This window comes from Leishmania mexicana, chromosome 32 (assembly GCF_000234665.1).
Source record: "Leishmania mexicana MHOM/GT/2001/U1103 complete genome, chromosome 32".
NCBI lineage: Eukaryota > Euglenozoa > Kinetoplastea > Trypanosomatida > Trypanosomatidae > Leishmania > Leishmania mexicana.
The window spans coordinates 926,516-952,517 of record NC_018336.1 but is presented as its reverse complement, the minus strand read 5'-3'; the positions used below and the strand labels follow the sequence as shown (position 1 = coordinate 952,517).

The window sequence follows — 26,002 nt, the reverse complement described above, 5'->3', positions numbered from 1 at the left end:
CTACGCAGGAGTTCTCCTCGCTGCGGCTGCACCAGGGAACACCGGAAAGTGCAGTGGAGGGGGCATGCGTTGACTGGAGAACGTGAGCATAGTTGTCCTGTGCAGCTGCTGTGGTGGTGGTGGAGGCAGCGGCTCAGAATACGATGGCGGAGAGGCGGCGTGGTTGTGAGAGCCGTTCATCTGGGTGAGAGGACTCGCTGAAAGCGGAGGGGGCTTGGACAGTAGTGGCGTGTACGACGATGAGTACGACTGCTCCATCGTGGTTGCATGTTGCCCCAGGTGGCCCTCGGCCGCCATCACGTCCTGCTGTGCCAGCGGTGCACCCTCCAGCACGTCAAAGTCCGGCGACGCCTCGTTCGCAAAAGGGTTGAACGGCTTCTGCCCCGTTTGTGCGGGAGCGGCGGCGGTTCCCCCTGCCGCACCATCACGCGGCGGCGGGGCTACGTTGAAGGAGGCCACCGGCGGCATTGGGTAGAGGGCTGCCTCCGTTGATTGCTGCTGCAGCGGCGGCCATGGCGGGCACGGTTGCGGATAGGAGTTCATCGGTGGCTCATGCGGGTTACTCATCATGTGCACTTCCGGCGAGCCAGTGACAGCGTAGCACGCATGCGCCTCCTGCGACGAAGGCAAGCATGGTGGCTGCTGCGAAGAGCCCGTTGACTCCTGAGCCTGCTCTTGCGGTCGAGGTGAGGCCCCCACAGGTGGGGTGAGAGAAACGTCTTGCAGAGGCTGGTGCTCCGGCTGTTGCGCTCTGGTCCGCATCACAACGCTGTGCCCGACAGAGGCGAATTTGCTCATGACTGGCAGCGAAGTCCCGGCGGCAGGGCGGGCGGAGGTGGCGACTGAGGGGATGATGTGCAGTAGGCCCGTGGCGACGCTGATGCCTACCGCTGCATCTGGGTTTGTACCCATTTCCACCTCCACCTCCTCAACAGTGTTGCTCTCACTATTGTACACGAGGAAGAGCAGCACATGCGGCACCTCCACCCTCTCATTTGGGAAGAGATGCTTCCGCTCCAGCGCCCAGCGCTGCTCCTCGTGCCATCCCTCCAGTCGGCTGTAGAAATCCTTCTGACTCTTTATGAGTGTGATGAGCGTCTCCTGGACAGTCTGCATGCCGATAATGTAATCCCGATTTGCCTGCAGCTCTGTGGAGCACGCGGCAGGGCTGCCCTCCAGCACGTCGACAATGTGCATGCAACGCTCTGGGCAGGCGTCCGCGCGTGTCCATTCGATGCTGCACCCGAGCAGGCCACCACCGCCCCATTCGTCCGATGGGACACAGTAGACGTCGCGATACGTACGGCTGTACAGATTGAAAGTAGTGAAGCAGATGGACTGGTCGCGGTGGTTCGCCACGTAGCTCTTAAAGAACGACAGCGCCGGCATCCCCTCTGAGTCGAGAAGAATCTTGTCAAGAGCAGTGATAATGTCAAAGAAGGGGATGAGACCAGCCTTGTGAGCAGGACTGTACGGCAGCAGTCGCACCACCTGGAAGCCCTCGACGCCAGCAAGTGAGACAGAGGCCGCCAAAGGCGCAGCCGAGGCGGTGCCGGGAGACAGACTGCAGTCTGCGCCACCTGCTGCAGCCTGCCCAGGCTGACCGCCTTTTGCGCGGCTATGGTCCTGGCCCATCGTCAGAGCGCAGGTAAGGGAGGAAAAATGGCGGTGAGACCGTGCGAACGAGAAGAAGGCGGCGGCTCGTATAGATGAACGAAAAAGTGCAAGCACGCGTGATGGCACCGGCGGCGCAAGAAAGAGGATGGCGACACAACGTACCAACGGCTATCCGTGACCAGAGCGCGGGTAGCGAGCTGCAGACAGCCGTACACTACACAACAGCAGACGAAGATGCCAAGCACTCACTCGTGGAGTGTGAAGTGAGGGAGGACGGGGAGGACGGGGGAAGGTAACTATGAGAGACAAACAGGAATCAGGGTGGAGACCAAGAGTGCACGCGGACGCTGGCGTACCCGCACAGGCAAGGAAAAAGGAGAACAAATAAAAAGGAGTGGCGGCAGCGGCAGCGATACTGCAGTCACCGAAGCAGCAAAACAAAGGCAGAGCGAAAAGCAGGAAAAGGCGGTAAGGGGGAGGGGGGTCCGCCAGGCACTCCTCCGATGGCGTTGGGGGGATGGAGGTACGGCCCTGAAGCACAGAGCGGATCTCTCCCTCCCTCGAACACGTCCACTTACAGCAGCCTCCTCGGCTTTGTTTTCCCTTTTTTTGGCCAGCTGCTGCGATGGCGGAGAAGAAGTACAGTCACGTGAGCACCTCTGGTCTAAAGCCGCTACCAGCGCATCCCAGGAACAAAAATGGGAAGATGCAATAAAGGGCGAGGCAGCTGCCAACGAGCTCTCGTTGTAATAACCCAAGAGAGGCAGTCCCCAGGTGGTTCAGTGCTAGACACGCACAGCCGCGCACACCGCCAACGCAAACCGATCACACACGGCAGATGTGCGTAGCTTTTCTCCGTCTCTCCGTCTGTCTGTGTGGGTGTGTGTGTCTGTGTGTTAGCCCCGTGCGCGCACCTTCCTTGAAAAGAATAGTCGTAAGGGGGTGTTTGAGTGCAGGTGCCAGTCCGCGCTTTGAGTGCTGAAGCTGTGAAGAGTCTTCGTGATATCTTCTGCCACACACACGCGCGTGTTCCCGTACGCACACAGAGGCGAGTGCGTCTGTGTCTGTGAAGATACGTCCGCACGACGTCCGATGCAGCGAGGGAGAACACTACCGTAAATCTGCCGATGCATACCGAGAGCAGGATAGAGAGAGGAAGACACACAGGAGAGAGAGAGGGGGGCAGGTCGGCAGAAGGCATTTTGGCACATCAAGAACGGCGCACCCAAAAGTGGCGCTGTGAAGAGGCGTCTGCCCTACACACGCCTTTGGAGCCGACTCAGAGTCGAGGAGGAGGTGGTACCCCCTGGACTCCAGCCCCGCCCTTCAGAACGGACAGAGGACGAAAAAAGGGGGCGTAAGCACAGAAGCGCAACTTCCTAGTCTGTGCACGAAATCCATTAGGAGGACGCGCGAGCGAGCCTGCGGTACGTTGGAGCCTGTATTCACACCATCTCCACCACCATTTTGAGCTCACGTTCATCGCCAATGTTCTTGTGTTTTCCAAAGAGGGGGGGGTCATCTCATCGATCTGCTTTCGTGAAGCGGATCGAGAGAGAGAGAGACGCGAACAGCGAGCGCGGAAAAAAAAGCGCACGGGCAAGCATGAAGATGTCTCGCCCAGGAGAGAGCAGAAGAGTGGTGTAATAGAGAGAGGGCGCGCGAACATCGAAAAAGGGAAAACAGCGGATGATGTACTACTAAACAGGTCGATCATTTACAGGGGGAAAGGGGGTGAAAAAGCTCAGTGCCGCACTGACGACGTCGCCGCGTGTCGTCCGTGGCATAACGGGTTGCGGCAGTCGCTGCTGTTTTGAATCCTCCATCCGCTCTCTTTTTTTATTTTCGTTTTGCACTCTTTAGCCTGTGCCTGTGCGTACGGGGCAGGTGGGTGGGTGGCGTGTCGTCGTTGAGTGAGGCAGCGAGGGCGGGGAAAAAAGAACGCGGACGAGGAGAAGACGCAAAGCACAGCTGCCGCAAAAAAAGAACGGCGTACCCTCGGAGGCGGCGGATGGGCCATCGCAAGACAACAACAAGAGAGCTGGCTGCGTGCTGGTGCGCGGCGTTGGCTTGCTTCCTGACTGGACCCTGCTCACTGGCTCGAATGCTGATGGAGCTCGGCACGCCTGCCCGATGCCTCCCCGCCGCAACTACGCAGAGCGAGTCACCTACTGCACACACACACACAAAGAAGCGTGATGGCGGTCACGCCACACCCTCAAAGAGGCGAGAAAACAAAAACATGCAGCGGAAAAGACGAAGGCAGCCACGCAGGGAGAGCAGGAGTCGTGCACAAGCAGCGCATGGCGAAGGAGCAACACACGAAGAGCAAGACGAGTGAGAGGTACAAAGGACACTCTCTCCCGAGGAGACAGGCACGCATGCGGCGAATGAATTCGCAGTAGAGGCCGCAGCATCAGTCCTCCCCCTCCCCGCCTTCCCCCCGCTCCGGCTACAGCACCTCGTCTGCTACGGAAAGAGAGAGGGAGTGTGGGCATTCGGAAGAGCGACGAAAAAGAGGTGTGCCCCATGTATCCAATCCAACAGCAAGAGAAAATACGGAAGAACAGAGAAGCAGCAAGGCGCGGTGCGTGCACGTGTACAGGCGTCTCCAGACAGGGAAACAGATAAAGCGCAAGAGAAAGAGAGAAAGCGAGACTTCAGAGAAGCAAAAAAAGAAAAGGACCAAAATATGATGAAGGGCAACTTCCGCCCGTCCGAGAATGCAAACATCGGATTGAGGGAGGCGTTCCGAGTAGAACGTCGATGGGCTTCGTCTTTTTTTTCCCGGTGTTTGTTTGCAGCAGCAGCAGTCACCAACACCACGGCGCCTGCGAAGGTCATCGGTGGCTGCGACAAAGACGCCAGCAGACAAGAAGAGAGCAACGAGGGGGGAGGGAGCTGGAAACGCAGTTGGGAGAGAAGAAACGACCGTCCTTTGGTACAGCGCCGCTCGCCGTGAGGAGCAATGACCAAGGCCCATGCTGCGCAACATCATCGTGCAAGGCAGCGCATGCTCTGTGCCGACATCAGCACGCTCTCAACGGTGGACAGCACGCGCTCGCGCATTAGATTACGTGGGAGATGTAAGAAAGATGGTGAAAAAAAAATAAAAAAGGAGCGGCCGCTTAGTCCTTCACTGAAGGCGCGACGCCCATCTCTGTGCGCACATCGGGTTGCAGCAGCTGGGGTGAGCGACCACTACACCCAAGAGCATCAGAGCCGCGAATGAAGAGCGACTGCGGCCCTGGCAACTCCACGCATGTGGGTGGGGTACGCATCGCCGCAAGCGAGTCTGCCGACCCAGGAAACGGCGACGACGGCGGGGCAAGGTAGATGAACGGGGAAGAGGTCGATGAAGGCAATCCAGGCCGAACATTTCCGGCAAGTAGCACCGGCGCTGGCTTGTCCGATACCACCTTCGAAGTCGCAGCGGCCTTCGTGCTCGCCTTGTAGAGGGAGAGCAAAGACGAAGAGGGTCCCACCTGCGGCGTAGTAGACACGGACGACGCAGATCCTGGCGTGGGCGAGGCGTCAACAAAGGCAAAGGAGTCCGTAGCGACAGTGGAGGTCGAAGATGCAACGCCGCAGCCTTGCAGCGGTGCAGCAGGGGGGAGTCGCAGCGAATCTAGAAGAGCAGCGCCAGAGACGCTCTCCGTGGAGTTTGCCACCATCTCGAGAGACATCGAGTGTGGCGTCGGCGACAACGGCACCAGCTCCCTTGGTCGCTCTCCCTTCGGTGCCGCCAAGAATGCTGACTTGGTGGGCACCGCTGCGGAGGGCTGCGGCGTCGGTGACAGAGACGCCTTTGCTGCCGCAGTCGCCTCGAGCTCCGGTAGAGCAGCAGGGCAGAGAGAGGTGAGGCGGGGTGGCGACATCGCCGCGGTGGCGGGCGAGGGGAACAATGTGGGCAGCAGCCGCTGTCGACACCAGGAAGTGAAAAAGCCGTACGACGAACGACTCGCGCCCTCGCCTGCACCGCCAGGTGGAAGTGAAGTTGGCGGGTCAACGTCGCTCATGGGTACGCCAAACGCAAAGCTGCAGGAATGACGGGAAAGTGAGATGCAGGTCGTGATAGAGCGGCTTTGCTGTGACCTTGCAGCGCCCGCGCACGTCAACGACAGCGAGAGAGACAGCTGTGTGGAGAGCAGAGAAACAGAGCAGAGTCAAACACATAGACGGAGTAAAGAGGATTGTTAGAACGGCCCGCAGGATGCGGAGGAGGGGTGGCCTGAAGTGGGGGGAAGGGGGGTCCAGTGAAGGAGGGAGAGGCGGAGCCACGCCTGACCGCACAGCCGCGGCTTTTCGTTTGCCCGGCCATGCAGGGCATGGGAGCTGCAAGGACGGGAAGCGACGCAACGCAGGAGACAACCGCCCCCCGTCATGCCCTGGACCGCACACGTCGTCGGTGCGCGGTGGAAAAAAAAAGGAAAAAAAGAGGGACTGGAAGAGATGTCGTTATCCGTCGGTGGGCCCCCAGTCTACTCCCTCGACCAACTCCACAGGTGGGGGAGGGTGCGGTGAAGCATGTGTAGCGCCGCCGCAGCAGCACGCTCGCACCTGCGGTACACATCAGTCCTGGTCCTGCAGCTGGCCAGAGAGATGCTTAGTCACCAACACGCGACGTCCTACACGCGCGCACATGCGCGCACGCACTCACACACGCACACATACATAGGTGCGTTTAATTCTCCTCTGTAGTCTTAGGAGGCCTTTATCACCAACACCCGGCGTGGCTAGATCGGCTTCCCAGTGAAGGGGTTGATGTTCACGTGCGCAGGAGGGACGCACACGTGCACCGATTCGCCCATCTCGGAGATGCCGCTGATTTTGCCGAAGGGCCGGAATTTTTGCACGTCGTTCTTGGCGTAGAACTTGAGGAGGCGGAAGCCGCTCTTCTCCGCCAACTTGCGCTCTTTGATCTGGCTCATGATGGCATTGATGCGCTCCAGCTCCTTGTTCGCCGCTGTGTCGCGTACGGCGACAATGCGCTGCAGCTCCGCCGCCATCTTTGCGTAGTACTGGTTGTGGAGGCTTTGAAACAGGTCTGACTTGTTCGCGAGCTCGTTCAGCTGTCGCTCACGGAACCCCTGCAGCGCCGACGCCAGTGCCTCGTCGAAAACAGGGCAGTCGTTGATCCACGTATCGATCGCCTTGACATCGTCGTTTTGCTTGGCGAAGAGCCGATTGAGCAGCAGCCGGCGCACGGTAGTCGCGACGTCGTCCTTGCGGTCGTTCTGCATGACCAGCTTGATCTTCTTGGTGCCGTCCAGCGGGAAGTCCTCGCGCACGATGCGGCTGCCAGAGCGGATCTCCTTCGCCAGGTCCGTCAGCCGCCTACGCGTCCACAGAGCGAAAAGAACCTCTGATGTCTTGAGGGGCCGCACCTCGACTTCTCCAGACTCCTCTGCGACGGGTGCCGCGGTCGAGAAGCCCGGTAGTGGCGGCTTCGTCGCAGCGCTGGCGATAGTCTGCGTCGCCGGTGAGAAGCCAAAGTCAACGCTGGCTGGGGAGAGCGGCTTCGCCACCTGCTGCCCGAAGCTGAAGCTGAAGGAGGTGCCGTTGGAGGAACCAGACGCGACGCTTGCAGAAGCCTCTCCCACAGACTGAGACGCAGCGCCAAAGCCAAACCCGAACCCCGGCGTCGCCGAGGTAGTGGCGGTGGCCGTGGTAAATTGCGCAGAACCTGCTGCGGATGGCGTGTTTCCAAAGCCAAAGCCAGGCGTACTCGTTGTTGTGGGGGCACCTGCTGCTACCGCCGTCGCGCTGCTGGTTGGAGCACCGAAGGCGAAGACGGGTGAGGCAAGCGTGGCGGCAGCGGCAGCTCCACTGACGCCCGCGCTGGCGGTCTTCCTGCGCTTCTGCAGGAGAAACACGTTCATGTCGCTGCCGTCCGCCTTCACGACGCGCCGCCAGCACATGTCCTGACCGTCCAGCGGCAGAATGCGCTCTGGGGCGTTGTCCTCGGCGTCGCTGTAGGGCCAGTGAACCTTGACAATGTACTCCCCCGGCGCTACCGTCGGCTGCGTGGCCTCGGCAATGATGTAGCAGTCCACCGTGACGCCCTCCATGCCATCGTCGCCGGCAAGCAGGTCCTCTTCGCGCAGCTGCATGAACCAGCGCGGGCTGCTGGCGGTGCGGCTCTCGAGCACCTTGCGGAACTCGCTCCAGTCGTACGGCTGCTCCCCAGTGCCAGGCTGAGAAAAAGTGCGGTGCACCAGCTTCGTGGAAAAAAGCTCCTCCATCTGAATCGGGTTCTCAGCGGCCTTGTCGAGCAACGGATCGTTGGAGTCGATCCACTGCTCAAGTGCCTCCTGCTCCGCCCTCTCCTTCAACGCCCGCTTCTGCTGCGCATCCTGCCCACGCTTTGCAGCGCTGGTCGCCGTTGAGGCCTTTTTCGCCGCCGCCGAAGACTTGCTCGATGTCATTTGAATGTGGCTGCGTGAATGGATATGCTGCCGACTTCCGTGTCTGGTGGATACCTCGTCACTTCACAGACAGGGGGTTGTGCTCGTGAGTACACAGGCAGTAGAACAACAAAGATAAAGGTCGATCAACGAGGGAGAGTGAAGGGTGTAGAAAGCGGAGAGGGAGAGAAAGCGCATGCACCACCACGTTCTTGCCATTGTTGTTGCTGTCTTTGGATGTTGTCGCTCGTATTGTTGCGGCATACCCCCCCACACACACATATACACTTCCCCCTCCCCTCGCCTTCTTTCTTTCGGCGGCGGTGACGGCCACTTCCATGAGCGCAGGGGGGGCGCGATCTAGTAGAGGAGCAACGGAGCAAGGCAAGAACCGACGAGCAGAGGAGGAGGGGGAAGGGGGCGACGACGACAACAAAAAAGAAAAGGGATGAACTCCACCAGAAACGGAGTGCCTCGCTGTGTGTGTGTGTGTGTGTGTTTGCCTGACCGACATGGCACAAGAGGGGACAGCAGGCGAGGGGAGAGGAACGAACGAGCAAAACAAAAAGACAAGACGCGGCCCTTCCCCCCTTCCCCCAGCGTGCGTTCTCCTCCCTCGCTCCCCTCCTCGTTTGGTGCGCCCACCCACCCGCCGCACTTGTGGTGCCCCGCAGCCCTCCGACAAGAAGCCGCTAACCAGAAAAAGGAGAACCTAATAGAAGACGTTTGGCTCGTTGGTTTCCCGAGAGCGAGAAACAAGGGGGACAGACTCGCTGCACTCTGACTTCCCTGCACCGTACACGCACACTCCATCACAAGACAGGGGCCCCTCACGCCGCACGCAGGCGCCACGTCAACACAACCCACTCCCAGACAGAACGCAACAGCAGAGAAGACTAGGCAGAAAACGGGGGCTCTTTCCACCCACCCAGCCAACCCGCAGCGACATACACCGGCACATGCGGGACGCTCAGAACAAGTACGTGTGGGTGGCCCGCATGCGCGTCAGGGTTGCCAGCCGCTGACGTCGTGTGCCCTGCACGCTCTCCAAGTCGTTTAAGTCCTCCATCAGCTCGTGAAAGAAGGGATACGAGCGGAGGTACTCCGCTGCGATAGAGCGCATCACATGCGACAAGAGCAGCACCATGCCTTGCTCGTAGTTGTTGAGCTGGCGGGCCGGCACAGCGCTGCCAGATACGCTTCGCGACTCGTCGGACGAGCTCTCCGAATCTCTACCTGATTCGCTAAAGGCGGCCGTATCAATATCGTTCATGCCCCTACTGTCACCCCGCTCCGTGTTTCGCGGCGGCAGCGAAGAATCCAATGTGGCGCCTACCGCAGCTGCGGATGAATGCACATGGCGCCGAGCTTTCGTGCCACGCAGCCGATCGGCCGCCCTGGCGAGAGTCGTCTGCGCACGTGGGAAGTCGACGGCGAGTGGGGTGGCCTCGGCATGGTGACGGATACCCTGCTGCGGCGCGGTGATGCGCAAAAATGGCAGGACAAGCCCCTGGCCGCTGCCAGCGAAGCTGATAACGCGGAACAGAGAGCGCCAGAGGAGTTTCATGCGGAGGCGCACAGGCTTGTACTTGAAGCGGTAGCGAAAGAGCCCCCACGTAGCCAGCAGCCCACCAGCCAGGAAGACTGGCATCATCGCCATGATCTTGAAGTTGATATCATTGCCCTCCAGCACCTCGTCGATGCCGTTGGCCACGCGGCTCACCTCCAGGGCCTGGGACGCGAGCTGGATGAGCATGATTCGCGGCAAGTCGCCAAAGAGGACACTGCGAATCGGGTGTCGCACAGAGTGGCGGTACTGCTCGTCGATCAGGCCCAGGCCCTCCGGGTCCGCGACGCCGGCGCGCAACCTCTTGAACGTGCGATCGCGCAGCTCTTCCAGCCGTTTCTGCGACATGTCCGGGTGCATGTCTTCATGGAAGTCACGGATGATATTAGCAAGCGACACGGCATCCCGCTCGACTGCACCGCGACGGTCCTCGACACCGGGGCGAACGTAGAAGAGGGACTCGCGCAGTTGCATGACGGGGTCAATCACGTAAGACCAGAGCATCTGCCGCCCCACTATCACCGTCTTCTGGGCAACCGCTGTCAGCTCCGTCGGCGACTTGGTGTATACCCACATGAACGGTGGCACGATCGTGACGGCCGCGACAAGGATGCGCCGCCAGTGCCGCGCCGTCGGTGGGCTGTGAGCGCGCTGCACCAACACCGTCAGGCGCCGCAGCAGCACCTGGGAGGACTGCACGCACTGCAGCAGCACCCGCGCCCCTTCGCGAACGCTCGCCGGTCGACTTCCATCCAGCTCGCTGCCGTCGTGAGCGCAAGGTGTGCCGGTCTCAGCAAAGCGAACCTGGGGGGCGCTTGACTGAGTTGCCGGCGCCGCCTCGCCCAGAGCAGACATGCCTAAGAGAGCGTTTTCGCCTGACCGGTGCAGTGCGGCTTGTGGGTCAGGTCTCGAAATGGAAGTAGTAGCCGGCCCAGCCGCAGAGAGGCCGCCACCGCCACCACTCCAAGGAAAGCAAACCTGGTCATTCACCTCCAGTACATCTAGCGGAAGCACGTCAGGGCAAAACATCGTCTTCAGTTCTTGCAGCATCGACCACACGGCACGACGCAGCTCGTCCATGACGTGCAAAGACGAAGCCGCCTCCACCTCTTCTTCAAAGAAGCTACTGTCACTCTCGCGCTCGGCCTCATCGTGCAGGCTGCGGCGCGCGTGCGGCGTCACCGGCGCTGCGGCGCCGGCAAAAGCGCTCTCGCCTACTCTCTGCGGAGACCCAGCTCGGTCGCGAGATCCATGCGTGAGCGAGGAAGCACCGCCGCCTCCCAAGCCTGCCGCGATCGGACTCCACAACATGCTGTTCTGGTTTGAGTTGAAGTCACAGCCCCAAATGCCCCCGCCACGGTAAGCGTTGGCATAGTTCGTTGGCAACCGCGACGCCGCGCGACTACTACCAGCCGTCGCCACGGGTGCTCGTGCGACCGCCACTGCTGCAGCCGCTGCCACGGGCGGCATCATTACCTCGCAGCTGCGCTGCACCTGGATCACGAGCGTGTTCAGCTGCTCCAGTGCCGTATAGATCGCCCCGATATAGCTAACAATGAGCTGAAAGACGCTCTTCAGCGTGAACATATGCCGGCTGATCTCATACTGAACCTGGTTAAGCTGCGCGTGCAAGCCATGCGACCACACACCTCGCCAAAAAGACGCGGAGGAGAGCGCTTGGTGAAAGGCGGCTTGGCGTGGATGCTCCTGAGCCCAGGACCAGTACCACGCACTCCACGCCACGAAGCCCTGCACTCCTGAGAGGTCACGGAGGAAGTGAATCACCTGCCACCGCACCCACACCAGCAAGTGAAGCCACCCGACCAGCTCTGTGGCGTAGGCGCGCTTGTCCCAGCAACTCGCCACACTTGTCCTTCGTCGCGGCATACACGTCGCTATCGAGGGGATCGGCAGGGCCTGTGCGTCGCCAGCGTGCCATGTGTGGCTGAAGGATAATGACGGTCTTACACTGCGGAGGTCTGTGGAGGCGCCGGCCGCCTCTCCACTAGCGCCGCTGCGACCGCCGCGTCGAGGGCGCGGCAGGAGTCGATCTTCACTAAGCGGCTCCCCACTGACACCAGAGTCGTTTTGCCGTGTGTCGTAGCCAACACCTAGTTGAGCAGTTGTAGGTGAGGGAGCAGCATGAACGTTGGTCCCTTCTCCCGCTGTCCCGCTCGCTCCTGTGGCAGCCATGGGCACCATCTTGCTCGGTGAAAACACCGGATGTGTCCGTCTCGCATCCGTCGTCGATCCACCCCTTTTCTCATGAACGTTTGTGTGCGATGCAGTGGATGTGAACGACCCCGGGTTCACCTGGATACCCAGCGACATACTCGCCAGATCCCGTTCCGCGGGGGAAGGGCCATGCGTATACCGGCGCGGCGTCTGCGTGAGATGTGAAGAAGCGTCACCGTCATTCCCTTGGCGAGAGCGGCCACCGCCAGCATCATTGTCGTCGTACGTGTCTGCGGTATTCCGCAGCTGAGAGGACTGGGTGATAGCGGCCGCATCAGGCGAGGTCGTGTGGTGAGTCTCGGCTCTCTGCGAGGCAGCGGCTGACTCGCTCGGAGAAACGGAGAGGAGGGGTGCCGGAGAACGCAGCCAGCGCATCGCCGGCGCAGAGGCGGCAGAGAGTACCGGTGTAGACGCAAAGGGGGCACGCACCCACTGAGGAACGCGAGTGAGCCGCGCCCTCGCAACATTCGAGTTAGCCGCAGTACCGCTAAGGGAGGTATTCGAGGTGGAGTGAGGGAGAGGATTAGCGGTGACGGAGTCAGCGCGCCGTGCCCACCCACGCAGCCGCTCCCAGAGGCGCGAGACGACTCCATGGACGGAAGCCCCGGCCGCCACTGAGCTCCCTTGCCTATCGGACTCCGCTACTTCGAATGAGGGCGCCGCCACAGAAGCGTCCGCCGGGAAAGAGGCGGGCAACGGCAGCTTGCGCGGTGACGTGCACGCCGCCTGCTCGACTTCGGACTGACCACGCCCACGTGGATGCGCTGGCGGAACTCGTCGCGCATCAGCATCTATGCCAAGTGGTGTGGAGCCAACTGTAGCGGCTTCCTCTCCACCCACGCCATCCTCCGCGGGTGCAGCGCTTCCTGGCAGTAAGACGCTTGACGGAGAGAGGATGGTGGCGTTAAGTTCGTCACTCCCGCCTTCGCGCGTCGAGGCGGCAGGGTGGTGTAAGCTGGCATGAGCGCCGAAAGCCTCGTCCAGCACGGCGCGAAGAAGTTTCTCCAAGTCGACGAGGGTGTGAAGGTGGGTGGCAGCGTACTGTTCAATGAGCGCGCCACTCACCGCCCCATGCGGCAGGTGCTCCGCGACAAGAGGGGTGTGGGTAAGGCGAGCGTAGGCCTTGCCCGACTGCGCCTCTAGCACGTTGGCAAAGCTGTGGCGGTAGAAGATGGGTGTGCGCACGTCGACACCGTGCGTGGACATGGTGTTCTACAAAGACGTGAACGTTGATGGTTCACTAAGACCCCCCGCTTCCGCTTGGACACTTTCTTTTTTCTGCTAAGGCGCCCCTTCACACATGGTTTGCCCAACACCGCACCGCGTCTCCGTCCTCGTGCACGCGGCAGACGCGCACCTCGTCGAAGCCACCGAGGCGGGAGAAAGGCAAAGCAGAAGCCGAAGAGCGAGAGAGCGAACGAATAAAACACGCGGGGGCACCAAGTCACGTGAAGGCGGCTACCTCTGCGTATATACCTCCGTATGTATGTGTATGCATGTATGTTCGTGCGGAGCTAGGATAACAGAACTTTATGTGAAATACATATATAGGGAAGTAACTGTGTGTACGGACACGTCGGCTAAGCACGCGCTCTGCCTCGCCGCAGCTGATGGAAGGTGATCGATGAAGAGGGAGGTGAGGTGAGAGGCGCACCACGACGGGCTATGGGCGACCCGTGGGGGTGGGGGGAGGGGGAGTGACAGCCGGAGCAGAGGAAAGTGTGTCTGCGTAAGACTGTGCGAGCAAGACGCTTCCCTCAGACTCTTGCGGCACAGTGGCTCACACAAAGATGGGGGCGACGGGGGGATGACTTGTTGCTTCCCTGTTTATACGCTGAGAGAGGCAGACGAAAGACGCTAGAATAGCAGGAAAACACACAAAAGGCTCCGTCGCAATGCCTTCCAAGTGTGTGCGTGTTGGGGCGCGGGTGATGCGCGACAGAGACACCAGTGGGGCGTATCCTCAAAGGGCTAAGCTATTCCCGGTTTCCACATTTCGGCGTGAATGTCTGCTCGCGACATCATCTTCGCTGCGGCTGCTGCTCACCGACCGACCGACACCCACATCCGTTGGCCCACCTCTGTGGGGCACACACAACGTCTTCCCACCCCTCCCCCATGCCGCCCACCCGTCAACGCATCGGTCTGTTTGCATAAGCGTTACCAGTGCTTCCTTCGACTTCTCCACAGCACATGCACAGCGAGGTTTCATTGACTGCTTGCCTCTCGCTCGGTGAATCTACGTGAGCGCTCCCGCCTCTCCTCCATCTGCTTTACAACAGCAGCTGACCAGCCATGTTCTCCATTGCTGCAGTCCTTCCTCCACCTCCTCCCCGTGACACACACCGACCAGCAGACACCAGCACAGAAAGAGAGCAAGAGATCGAGCGAGCCGTTGAAGGGCGTGCCCGCAGAGAGTGTCGTAATGGCTCGGCAAGGCCATCACAGCGAAGAAAAAAAAAAGCAACGCAGCCAGCGGAACGAGTGTCTATGTCGATTCCCTAACCACGTCTAAGCACATACACACACACACATGTATCTGAAGAGGAGAAGGAGAGAGCGCGTCAGGTTGGCCGAAAGGTAGCTGCAGAATCCACGTAAAGCCCCAAGAGCGCAAAGTCCATAGCTTTGCTTGAGAAAGTTGGGGGGCGGGGGTAGTGCACGCAGGGCGAGGTGAGCGGAGGCGCTCCAAAACGAGAAAGAGGAGGCCGCTCAGACGGGTATCTATGTATACCTGCGCGCGCGTGCGTCAATACCTGTGCATGCGCTCTCGTGAGGATCCACTTCGCAAAGGCTGCCAATAAAATAAATAAAACACACTGGGTGCTGCAACATCTTCCGGTCTCCAGTCGTCAACAGCAATAACGGCGCACACAACTGCGGGGCACACTCTCGAAAGCGGGCAAAAGACACGGGATCTGCTAGGACACCCAACTACCAAGCAGACAGGTCCACGGTACCCACACACGCTCGCCCACTGACTGACTCCTACATAGTGAGGGGCGATCGAACACACAAAAAAGAAAAACCTGCACAGAATTCGCACGAGGATTACAGAGAAGGCACGCCGAAAACGAAGAGAGAGCCTCCTCTCGTCACCACGTTCATTCCGCGGGACAACTTCCGTGAAACGCCACTCTACACGGCCTGTGGCAGGCCGTGTAGAGTGATGCTGTACTCCCTGCTGTGTGGCAGAGAATGGGCGCGCTGAGACGAACGCACGGGAATCCCCGACACACGTACACACATCGCAAAAATACATCAGCGACAACGCAGCCAAACCGCACCACGGATGCAGCGCCTCAACAATCAACGAGTGCATGCTGGTCAACGGAGGCTGTCGGCTTCGGCGGCGGAGAGGTCCGCCACACGCGACGCTGCCGCAGGCGTCACGGTCAGGTCACCGAAGAGCTCATCGAACTCGGCGTCGAGGTCCGCAGCGATTTGCAGTGCAGACGCTCCGCGCGCCGCCGCAGCTGCCGCTGGAGCCACCGAGGACGTTGGTGGCGACACTGGCTCCAGTGATGCCGCCGCCACCGCTGTCACGTCGGGTGACAATGCGGGTGCAGTCAAGTGCCGCCGCTCGGGAGCGGGGACAACGGCTGCCGCGGGCACCGCTGCAGGGGCTGACAACGCCATCTCGACTGCCACCGGTGCCGGTTCCGGCACCACTGTACCCCGCAGCGGCCTAGCCGGGATGGACGTGATGAGGTCCAGATCCTCTTCTTCGCAGTCCTCGCCAAGCGAGAAAACCTGCTGAGGCTGCTGCGATGGTCGCACGGCGGTAGGATGAGCCACGGCTGTTGGTATGACCGCTTGCCCACTAGTGGAGCTTTTCGACACCGCGGAAGGCGCGGTGGCAGAGGAGGGTCCAGTCTCGGCTCTAGAAGCGGGGGCCGAGCGGCTGATGGCGCTCGTCGTCATCTGAGCTGCCGCGATCTTGCCGGTCACAGAGGAGAGTGCTGTCAGGGCCTGCTCGCTGGTCTCACTGAGGCTCTCGCGGACGCGCTTCATCATCCCCCAGCCCCACGAGCCGGCCGCGGCCACGCTCTCCTTCGCCTTCGTGCCCAGCTCCTGGGCCTTCTGCCGCACTTCAGCCCCTTCCACCTGCGCGAGGTAGCCCGACACCTCGTTGAGAGCGGCAGAGATCTTGTGCGCCGTTTCCGACGCCTGCTGACCCCAGTCAACGCTGGAGATACCCCGCTTGCCCGCCGCATTTTCGAGCGCCGCTGTCGCAGCGGGGCTCATGATAGCGTCAATGATGCGATTGCGGATCAGTGGAATCGTTGTCTTGAAGCCGCCTGGCACGATGCACACGAACGGGAACGCCTGCCGGTTGACGAGGTAAAGCGCAAAGACCTTCAGCAGGTTTATCTCCTCCACGATCGGTCGCCCAGTGCCAAAGAGGGCAAGGGGGTGCCCGCGGCAGGACTCGAGCCGCCGCAGCGCCTCCGCGAGGTCCTCGTGGTGGTAGCTCAGCACATCGCCTACGTGGACGGCCGTGGGCAGCCGCACATACTCAAAGCTCTCCCGTGAGCGGCAGTCGACAATTATGTACTCGTGCGAGGGGAGCTCGTCGCCGCCGCCCTGTGCCGCTGCGCCGCGCTTCGTAAACGCAGAGGCGATGTCGGACCGCTCCAGCGGTAGGCTTGGCGTCTTGGCGTAGTACTCCTGCAGCTCCTGCGGTGTCTTGTTCAGCACACCGGCATCCGGGTAGAAGCAAAAGTCCAGCATGCGCTGTGTCGAGAGCGGTGTGACACGGTAGAGCAGATCGGCGTTCTGCAGCAGGGACTTGCCGCTCCACACAGGTGTCGGGGCGGTTGCGCGACCGTCCACCAACTCGGGGTCAATCGCGTCTGCCTTGCACGCTGGTAGTGTGAGCTTCATCTTGTCGAGGTGCTGCGTCAGCGCCTGCTTTGTGCTCAATAGCATGAGCGACCGACGGTGGGTGATGAGGTAGGCGTGTGCGACGTAGGGGACCATGACGGGGTCGCCCAGGATGAACACCCAGTCCAGCACCTTCAGCGCTGTGTCGTAGTCAGACTGCAGAACCAGCAGGCGCCGCGACCAGTCGAGCAAGTACGTGCCAATATTCACTTGCTGCTGGTCCATGTGGGTGGCGAGTTGAGGGTCGTAGAACTGCAGCATCAAGCGCAGCAAAGATGTCGTTGCAGGCTCGTAGAGGTGAGAAGCTGCTGACACAATGAAATCCTTCTGCAGCACGCACAGCATTCGATAGAGAGTGCGCAGCAGCATGTTCTTGTCAGTAGAACGGCTACCGGCCACCACGTACGTTACGCACAGGATGACCTCCATCATCGCCGGATTGAAGTAAAAGGCCGCGTTGGCGCCCAGGCGGTAGAAGAGGCCGGCGAGCTCGTCGGTGGTGACGTGGAGAGTGGCGGGGAAGAGAGCGGCGGCCTGCTTGGCCACGTGCAGGTGTGTCTCCAGTGCCCGTTTCGTGTACGTCGTCCAGTCCTCCTGCCCAGCTGCCCCACCCGACACCGCCAGGTCATCACTGTCCTCGAGAAGGAGCAGGCAGTACAGCTGGAAACGCTGCGGGCGAGTAAGCTCGTTGGAGAGCTGCGGAACGCGCATGCACATCTTCTGCAGGGAGCGCAGAGAGGTGCCACCATGCCTCGCAGTCCCCTCATCGCTGTCGAGCACGCTTATCAGTGCCGCCAGAGCGTTCTTCGCCTTGACCTCCCCTGTTAAGTGAGGAGAAGGCGGCGACTCCGTCGCTATCGCCTCGCTGTGTTCGGCAGCGGCCATCTTCGGATGCGATGCGCCCTCCGTGACAACCTCCCCTTCCGCCAGACTGGTCAGTGGCGGTGTTGGTGCAGCGATGGGGCCAGGCTCCACCTCTGGCGCGTGTGACCCCAAGTCCTTCGAGTGGTCGCTTCCCTCCATCGACGACCGCGCTGCGCTGGCGACACGGAAAATGAGAGAGAGATGGTAATATACAAAATCCCGAGAAGGGGGTTGAAAAGAGCGGTCCTGGGCCGCAGCGGCGGTCTACCGTGCGCGTATGCTGGTGTTCGCACCTGCCAAGCGCGCAGCGTGTACGACAGAGAGGGGGAGAAGGGCGGAGAGGAGAGGAAGGTGTAAAGGCGCGCAGCAGAGCGTCAAGTGCAAAGTACAGCGAAGGCGAGAGCCGTCGGCGAGAAGTGGTGGTGGTGGAGGGGGGGCAACGGGAAGAAAGCTGGCAAAGCACAGCGTGTCCCTTCTTGCCCTCCCCCTGCTGTAGCATTCGCCTGGCCTTCCTGTGAGCAGCGAAGCAAAACAGAGATGAAAACGCTCGCCTTATATACGCGCCCGGTCCATGCAGCGGTGCTGCGCGCCAGCACACAACCACCAGGAGACCCTCTCACAGACAAACCCGGCATCCAGCAGCCCTACACCGCAACCAGCACCCACCACTTCCCTTGCTGGCCTTCGAGTTCGTCTTTTTTGCCACTGTAGGTGGTGTTTGTTGATGCATACCCTGTGTGCGTCAACGAAGCCAACGGCAATAATAGAGGACGGAGGGGAGCGCGGAGATGGAAACCGGTTTATGAAAGGGGGCGAAGACACTTTCGGACGTCTTCACACTACCCCTTAAGCATTTAGTTACACGCCCCTCTGTACACGCGCGGCCCTGCCACAGAGCCCCCATCGTGTGGTGCCAAGCCGCCGCAGGCGCGCACGGTGCACGGTCCCTGCCTCACACTACACCCACCCACCCGCGCTCTGCAGGTCGCCCCACAGCCGCGCCAACTATGCCGCTCGCCATTCAGTGCATCCCCCTCGGGGTGGCACTCGGGCTCCCCCCTCTCCACCTCTGCAGGCAGCGTGAGGGCGGGGTGGGATGAGCTCGAGCCGCACTGGCACGTTGCCATGCCATGGGCGCGGTACAGACGTGTTCGCTGCCGCAGGTCGCTCCAACGCAACGCCAAGCCACGACCTGGTCGCCGGCATGTCCGTAGCGATGCACCGCTCTGACCTCCCCACACCGCAGGTGCTTGACCGTGTCAGGCACCGGAAGTGGTGGCTCGGCATTCGGCAGGGATAGAAGGGGGGGGCTGCATGGCTCCCCCACGGAGAGTGAGGGTGCACCGGACCCTGCGGTGCCACGCACGGAGGGGTGTCTTCCCCGTCATCCTCGGAAGAGAGAAAAAACGGAAGAAAAGTGAAGGAAGACAATGCAGAAAAGGGCTCTCACACGCATTGCGCTAATCATCCGCAACGAAGCGTCGAATGGACACGTTCGAGCGTTGGCGCAGACGACGGCAAAATGGGGGAGGGGAGGGAAGGGAAGGGTGGGGGGTTACGACGCTCGTGAGCGTACATATAACTACCTTTAAACAAAAAAGAGAATGGGGAGTGAGGGCCGTTCTCTACTGCAGCTCGCACATCGTGAAGAACTGTATATGCGCCAACCAGTCCCGCGCATACCGGTCACCGGCGCCTTCACCAGACCTTTGCAACGCTCGCCAAAAAAAGGCTTCAGCGAATGCTCCGCGGCATCGGAGAATATATAGAATGCTTACATAGGCATCGAGAGCAGATATAGACTCCTCTCAGTGTCGAGGTGAAAAGGGCCTCCTGCTCGGGAGGCATCAATGATGTGATCACCACCTTCAGACGGCGAGATGCGCATGACCCGGCCCGCTCAGCCGGATACGGGGGCGGCGTATGCTATCGGCTTCACCTTGTCCACTTCGAAGTGAGCAGCAGTGCAGTTCTTGATATCGTCTACTGTGAGACCCTCTGCAACCTCCTTCAGCACGAGATGTTTGTCGATCACGTCAAACACAGCTTTTTCCGTAATGATGCGGTTCACGCAATGCAGGCCCGTCACGGGCAGCGAGCACCTCTCCACAAGCTTCGAGTCGCCTCTCTTGTTGCAGTGCGACATTGCCACCACCACGCGAGAGCCGCTCGCGACGAGGTCCATCGCACCACCAGGGCCGTTGACGAGCTTGCCGGGGATACCCCAGTTCGCGAGGTCGCCGTGCGACGAAACCTCAAGCGCACCCAGCATCGTCAGGTTCATGTGGCCGCCGCGAATCATTGCGAACGACGTCGCGCTGTCGAAGCATGCTGCTCCAGGCATGTACGAGATCGTCTGCTTTCCGGCGTTGATCCAGTCGGCGCTCACCTTGTCCGCTGTCGGGAATGGGCCCATGCCCAACAGCCCGTTCTCAGAATGCAGCGTCACCGTCACGCCGGCGGGCATATAGTTTGCTGCCTCTGTCGGGATGCCGATGCCGAGGTTCGCGTACATGCCGTCTGCAAACTCCAGCGCCGCCCGCCGCGCGATCCTCTGGCGGTCGTCGCTCGGGTTCCCGCTGCTTGGCTGCGCACCGCTACCGAACACAGTTCGCTTCTCGATAGGCACCTCGTACGACGCTTGCACAACGCGATGCACGTACAAGCCAGGCAAGTGCACGTCGTCCGGGTGGATTTCGCCGTTCTCTACCACCTGCTCCACTTCCGCGATCACGCGCCGCCCACACTGCGCAGCAGGGATGTTGAAGTTGCGCGCAGTTCCGCGGAACACAAGGTTGCCGCTCTTGTCCGCCTTCAGCGCCTTCACAATCGCGTAATCCGGCCGGATCGTCTTCTCCAGAACGTACCACCGATCCCCGAACTGGCGCGTCTCCTTCGGCTCCGAGATGACACACGGCGCACCGTTCTTGTCGTACCGGATAATCTGCCCTCCTGTCTGACGCTGCGTCCCGTACGCCGTCGCCGTGTAAAAGGCAGGGATGCCCGCGCCACCGGCACGCATGCGCTCCGCCAGTGTTCCCTGCGGCACAAACTCGAGCTCGACGTCGCCCTCGAGGTACCGCTTCTTGAAGATCTTGTTCATGCCTACAAAAGAGCAGCAGATGCGGCGCACCTGCTTTGACTCGATGAGGCGGGCGAGGCCGAAGCCGTCGACACCCGCCGAGTCCGTGTAGAGAGTCATGTCCTTTACACCCTTTGTACACATGGCGCTGATGACAGCGTCCGGCACACCACTGCAGCCGAATCCGCCGACCGCGACAGAGATGCCATCCGTCATGTCCGCGACGGCCTCCTCCAAGGACTGTACCTTGTTGAGGCCGACGAGGCGCCAGAAGTTACGACGAAGCATGGTGTCAATGCGAGATGATGATCAGAGACGTTCTGCTTGTCGGCAGTGATATCTTTATTTTTTTTGTTTAGTTGCTCGGTTCCTTCGGTTGCGCTCACCCTCCACGTGGATATTGTCAGTGGTGGTGCGCACACGGATGACGTCAACGTGAAATGTTTCTGTGTTTTTTTAAAGGGGGTTGGAGGAGGAAACACAGAGCACGAGAAGGGCAACAAAGAGAAACAGGCGAAGCCTGTTAGACAACGACTTTTGATGGAGGACACACCTGCACGCTTGTCTCAGAGGAGAGCAGCACGTGAGGGAGGGAGGGGGGAGTGAGTGAAACGACGGAGGATTCGGTTCGATTGCGTCAGGCGTTATTGGGCAGAGCAAAAGGAACGAGGCTGCGGGAAGAAGCACCGCGACGAGGACGGTCGTGTCAACATAGGTAGCGACCATACAAGGACGGCGAGAGGCGCACCGGGTGTAAGGATGCGCAAGTGATGATGGGGGAGGGGTGCGTGAGGAAAACAGAGACACGCCCATGCGTGTGCATGGGCCCGGGAAGGGGAGGGGGATGGGAAGAGGAACGGCGTGAGTGCCCGGGTGCACGTCCGTGTTTCGTGCGTGTGGGTGTGGGGGAGGGTGGTGGTGGTTTTGTGGGCGAACGACATAAACCAAGTAGAAGAGGACGAGTGAGCGAGGATGTGCCGTGGCACGCGAAGGATTTTGTGCGAGCGAAGGGATCCGGTCGGCTTGCCACTACATCGACTGGACGGCGAGGCTACGGGGAAAGCGGAGCAAGAGGGCTCTCACGCTCCCGCGTGCATCCACGGGGAGCACCAGAGAGGTGCGAGCGATGTTTTTTTTTTGTGGTCTTCGCTGGGGAAGGAAACGGCGCAGAGAGATGAGCGGCGCACAACACGCAAAACGGGCACGAGAACAGAGAGACGGGAGCCATTCACTGACACGCTGCGGCGGACGAAGACAGAAGGAGGAGGAGGGCGAGAGCGGAAGTACGCCCGCGCAACGAAGAAAAACAAAACGCGCGTCGAAGAGCGCACTTGGAGAGCAACGCGTGCAAGACAAGGATGCGAGAGCGCGGTGAAAGGGGCGCCGATGAGGGAGGAGGAAGGGGGCCCTCGCTGAGCAGAGGTGGCACACAAGCAAAGATGCAAAAGACAGCTTCCGTTGTGGCTGCTTCTCGTTTTCTTTTTCACTTCGCCACTCGAGAAGAGTGCGCGTCTCGCCTCACAGGCACACGCGCGCAAACATGCTCAAGCGGAGAGAAGAGTGCCACCGTCCGCCTTTGAGCGCATCTTTTCGGACAGCACCTCGGAGAGACGCGATGGTCCGTGGTGTGGCGCGACTGGGTTCTTCATCTCGTGACTGACTGATAGCTGCGCGTTTTGTCTCTGTCGTCCTCGCTCTAGCGCGTCGCCTGCGGGATCAGCGCAGATATCAGCAGACACGGCCCTCAGTGTGGACATAACGTGGGCATCCTCCGCCCGCTTCCTCGTGTCACACGGAAGAACCTCCGCTCCCACACCAGGACGCTGCAGAAGTGTCAAAGCGCCTTCGATTCGCCCACTCACGCCGTTCACCGCCTCCACGATGGCGTCCTGCCAATCCTGCAGACACTGCTGCCGCCTTGCCTCGCGTGTTTCCTCTGCGTCTCGGATATTGTCCAGCACCCGCCCCACATTGCGCAGCTCCTGCGTCGCATCTGCCAAGTGCGCAAAGCCTAGCCGCGCATCAGCAGAGAGGGCCACCGACTTCGCTGCGGAGTCGAGTGGCACGCAAGATGAGGCTGCTCGGAGGAGCTCTGCGGAATCGGTGACATAAGCAGCGGCGTAGGGCGACGGCTTAGAAGTAGGAGAGACGTTCATGCCTGATGGACGAGCCTGCGGTGGTCGAGCCCTCAACAACCACCGAGACCCATCAGGCGAGTGATGCGAGGGTGACACTGTGGACACGTTCATGCCGTCGTGGGAAGGCGCTGATCGTTGGAGGAGATCACGCATCTCCGCGTACACTCTCTGCTGTTGTGCGGTTCGCTTCCTGGTGGCCCCGGAAGAAGCAATCGCTGGCGACGGTGATGGAAAACCACCGCCAAAAGAAGTGCCGCCTCCCTCGGCAAGCTGCCGCGACGGCACCTCCCGAGAAGCCCCATGAGCTCCGCCCAATGAGTTGTGCACACCGTCCCTCGCGGAGCATGACATCTGTTGGGAACGAGGAGGGGCAAAGGTCGTGTACGCCGTATCCTGGTCCTCTTTGTCAGTGCCCAACAAGGCGTGTGCGTCGGAGAAAACTCGCTGGTAGTCTTTCAGGAGTGTGGTGCTGACCTGCTGAACATGAGCCTCCGCCCGCAAGATGGACTTGTGAACAACACGCACAAAAGCGAAGTCGAGCAGCGGGGAAGAAGAAAGCGGTTCGGGCGTCATGCAGCGCACACGGTCCGGCTCGCGACCAGAGAGGCCGTTGCTCAGGTGATGCCTACCCTCCTCATGCGTGGCGCGCCATCTTCCGCGAAGGACCTGCCTTGCGTCATCTCCCCATATCATCTCGCTCGCGCAGCCGCGAACGTTGGTCGCTGATGCCTGGAGCCGCTTCGGCTCCTGTTCGAAGATCCGTTGCACGTCGGCGACGGCGTCCCGTACCAGCCGGCACACAGCCACACGCATGTTCTGCACTGTATCTGTGAGGCTCTCGAGCACGGTCGTCGAGTAGCTGGAGGTACGTAAGGACTGAACCTCCTTTTGTAGCTGGAAAATGTAGCTGCGCTCGTGGCGGAGTTGCCGCTGTGCCTCAGCAAGGGCCTCTTCGTACGCGGCCCTCTCCACTGCTCCCCAATGCTGCGATGCTGCAGCGGCGGCAGTTTCCGGTGCCTTAACGCTGAACGCGTCCACGCCATCCGTGACTACGCCGACAGAGGAGCGGCGTTGCACGATGGATTGTGTCGCCTGGCATCCTGCAACGTCCCTTTCACGAGTGCATGAGTCTTCGTCTTGTCGGTCGGGCTCGTTTGACGGCAGCAGCTGAGATTGCTCGAGTTGTGCGCGCAGCTCCTTGACCTCATTGGAAAGAACGTGCTCCACCTTGGCTGCGCGCGCATCTGCGGCGGCTTCTCGTGCGACTCGCTGGTACCCATCCGACACGCGTGCCAGAACGACCTGCAGCAGCTGTCGATGCTGCCGACAGCGCAAGAGCCCGGCGTTCGATAGACGGACCCGTATGGGAGCGCCGCTCGCGTCAGAAGATGGCGGCAAAACGGGTGCAGTGAGCTGTTGCTGTGAAAACGGCGTCTCTATCTTCCTCGAAGTGCCATTGGAGTCTGAGCGCGACAGCTCCGCCACGGCCTCTCCGCCCGTCGGCGAGGACACTTGCAGTGGAGAGGAGAACGCAGCACTCACGCCGCTGTCCTCCATTGCTGAGAGCACTGCAGTCAGCACCGCGGCCTCGTCAAAAAGCGCCGGTGCTGCCGTTGCCTGAGCGCCGCTGCTGGCGAATTCGGAACTAGGCAAGCAGTGCACCGGCTTTGCGTCTGCCGTCACATCGTGGCCAAGCGTGTGTCCTACCTGTGCGTCAGTGCCTGCAGCCGCTAACGTGTTCTCCGCGGTGGCAGTTAGCTGAGAGCAGAGTGATTGGAGCGCAAGCTCGGCGGCGGTGGCACGCTCCTCGGTGATCCACAGCTTCCTTTGCAGCTCCGCTAGCTGAGCAGTGATTTCGGCTGCGCGCTCAGTTTTCACGTCAGCTGCTGCTGCTCGCAAAGTCGCGCACTCCGCCTGTGTTCTTGCCCGCGCGACTATCGCCTCATCTGACTGGCGCTGACACTCCAACTGCTGCTCCAGTGATTTCCGCAGCTCGTCTTGGGCCTCCGACAGTTCCCTCCGCAGAGTGACCACCTCCGTAGCCAAGGCGTCGGCATTCGACTGGGCCACCACCTCGGCATTCCGCAACGCCTGCAGCTGCTCCTCGTACGCCTGGCTGAGCTGCGCGAGAGCCTGCTCCTTCTCCAGTGCAAGTACCCTTTTCTCTGATGCGTGGCGGTGCTCAACACGTGCAGCCGCTGCCTCACGCTGCTGGTATCGGCGCTCGAGCTCCTCTTGGATTCGCAGAAGCGCCCCCAGCTGATGCAGCAGCTCCTCATTTTCCATCTGAGCCTCCTCGCGTAGGGCAAGCTGTGAAGTGGTCGCCCACTCAGCCTGCTGCGGCTGCAGCTGCGGGAGCTCCGCCGGGACATTTAGCGTCGTTGTTGACCGGGTCGCCAAATCGACGCTGCTGGTGGACTTCGTCGTCGGTGACGCGCTACCCGAGGTCGGGCTCAACGCAGCCGTTGCCGTGGAAGGCGGCAACAAATCAAACGCCTGCGGCCGGGTGTCTCTCGAAGGGGTCGCCGTACTCGTCGGAGGCGACGGCGACAGCTGCCATGAGACCGCTTTCTCTTTCGCACGCGCCATGAGCGCAGCTGCGGGAATGTGCAACGAGGTACCGTGGGCAGTCTCCCTGGTGGTCTGTGGTGCACCCGGACTGCCCTTCCTGCCATCGACAGCTGCCAGCGTAGAGGAGAATGCTGCATCGATAGAGTCATCCGCTGGAGCTGGCGAGGCTAGCACTGCATCTAGACGATCTTGAGAGTGACCTTGGACATCCCCAGAGCCAAGCGCCGATCGCCCCTCAGCTTCGAGCATCCTTGGGTCGCTAGCGTGCTCGTCCCACTTAACCTCGCCCGTGTTATCTGACAGCATCCACCGCTGAGACAGCGGTGTTGCGGATCGCGTGGAGCGGAAGAGCGCCTTTGCTTCATGGGAACACAAGGGCGGCGGTGGCGGAGATGGCAGCGTGTCGTCCGTTGAGTGATACGGACGTTTGAACGACGAAAATACACCGCTGGTGGTGGTGGTGGTAAGCGCAGGTGTCAGAGGTGTGGAGGGAGCCGCCTCCATGTCTCTCTGCAGCGGCGCGGCCGCGTGCGTTGGAAGCGATGCTGCTGCTCGTAGCGCGCACTTGACAGAAGCGAAAATGATGATGGCGAGTGCGGAACGTGTACGACACCAGCGCGACACTGCTGCCGGA

The 26,002-nt window shown here is 60.9% G+C and overlaps 6 protein-coding genes across 6 annotated transcripts; all 6 read right to left on the bottom strand.

The window, feature by feature from the left end:
- On the bottom strand, positions 1–1,635 carry LMXM_32_2380 (putative Golgi reassembly stacking protein (GRASP homologue); the record flags this gene model as incomplete). Its single annotated transcript, XM_003878445.1, has 1 exon — positions 1–1,635. The coding sequence occupies one exon, from the start codon at positions 1,633–1,635 to the stop codon at positions 1–3; it is 1,635 nt and encodes a 544-aa protein (XP_003878494.1).
- Positions 1,636–6,353: 4,718 nt separating this feature from the next.
- Positions 6,354–8,045, bottom strand: LMXM_32_2370 (conserved hypothetical protein; the record flags this gene model as incomplete). Its single annotated transcript, XM_003878444.1, has 1 exon — positions 6,354–8,045. One exon carries the CDS (start codon positions 8,043–8,045, stop codon positions 6,354–6,356), a length of 1,692 nt encoding a protein of 563 aa, XP_003878493.1.
- Positions 8,046–8,994: 949 nt separating this feature from the next.
- Positions 8,995–11,793, bottom strand: LMXM_32_2360 (conserved hypothetical protein; the record flags this gene model as incomplete). The annotated part of the gene is made up of 1 exon (XM_003878443.1): positions 8,995–11,793. The coding sequence occupies one exon, from the start codon at positions 11,791–11,793 to the stop codon at positions 8,995–8,997; it is 2,799 nt and encodes a 932-aa protein (XP_003878492.1).
- Positions 11,794–15,153: 3,360 nt separating this feature from the next.
- On the bottom strand, positions 15,154–17,736 carry LMXM_32_2350 (conserved hypothetical protein; the record flags this gene model as incomplete). The annotated part of the gene is made up of 1 exon (XM_003878442.1): positions 15,154–17,736. The coding sequence occupies one exon, from the start codon at positions 17,734–17,736 to the stop codon at positions 15,154–15,156; it is 2,583 nt and encodes an 860-aa protein (XP_003878491.1).
- A 1,741-nt stretch (positions 17,737–19,477) lies between these two features.
- Positions 19,478–20,947, bottom strand: LMXM_32_2340 (putative succinyl-coA:3-ketoacid-coenzyme A transferase,mitochondrial precursor; the record flags this gene model as incomplete). Its single annotated transcript, XM_003878441.1, has 1 exon — positions 19,478–20,947. One exon carries the CDS (start codon positions 20,945–20,947, stop codon positions 19,478–19,480), a length of 1,470 nt encoding a protein of 489 aa, XP_003878490.1.
- A 1,256-nt stretch (positions 20,948–22,203) lies between these two features.
- On the bottom strand, positions 22,204–25,386 carry LMXM_32_2330 (hypothetical protein, unknown function; the record flags this gene model as incomplete). Its single annotated transcript, XM_003878440.1, has 1 exon — positions 22,204–25,386. One exon carries the CDS (start codon positions 25,384–25,386, stop codon positions 22,204–22,206), a length of 3,183 nt encoding a protein of 1,060 aa, XP_003878489.1.
- Positions 25,387–26,002: the final 616 nt, after the last annotated feature.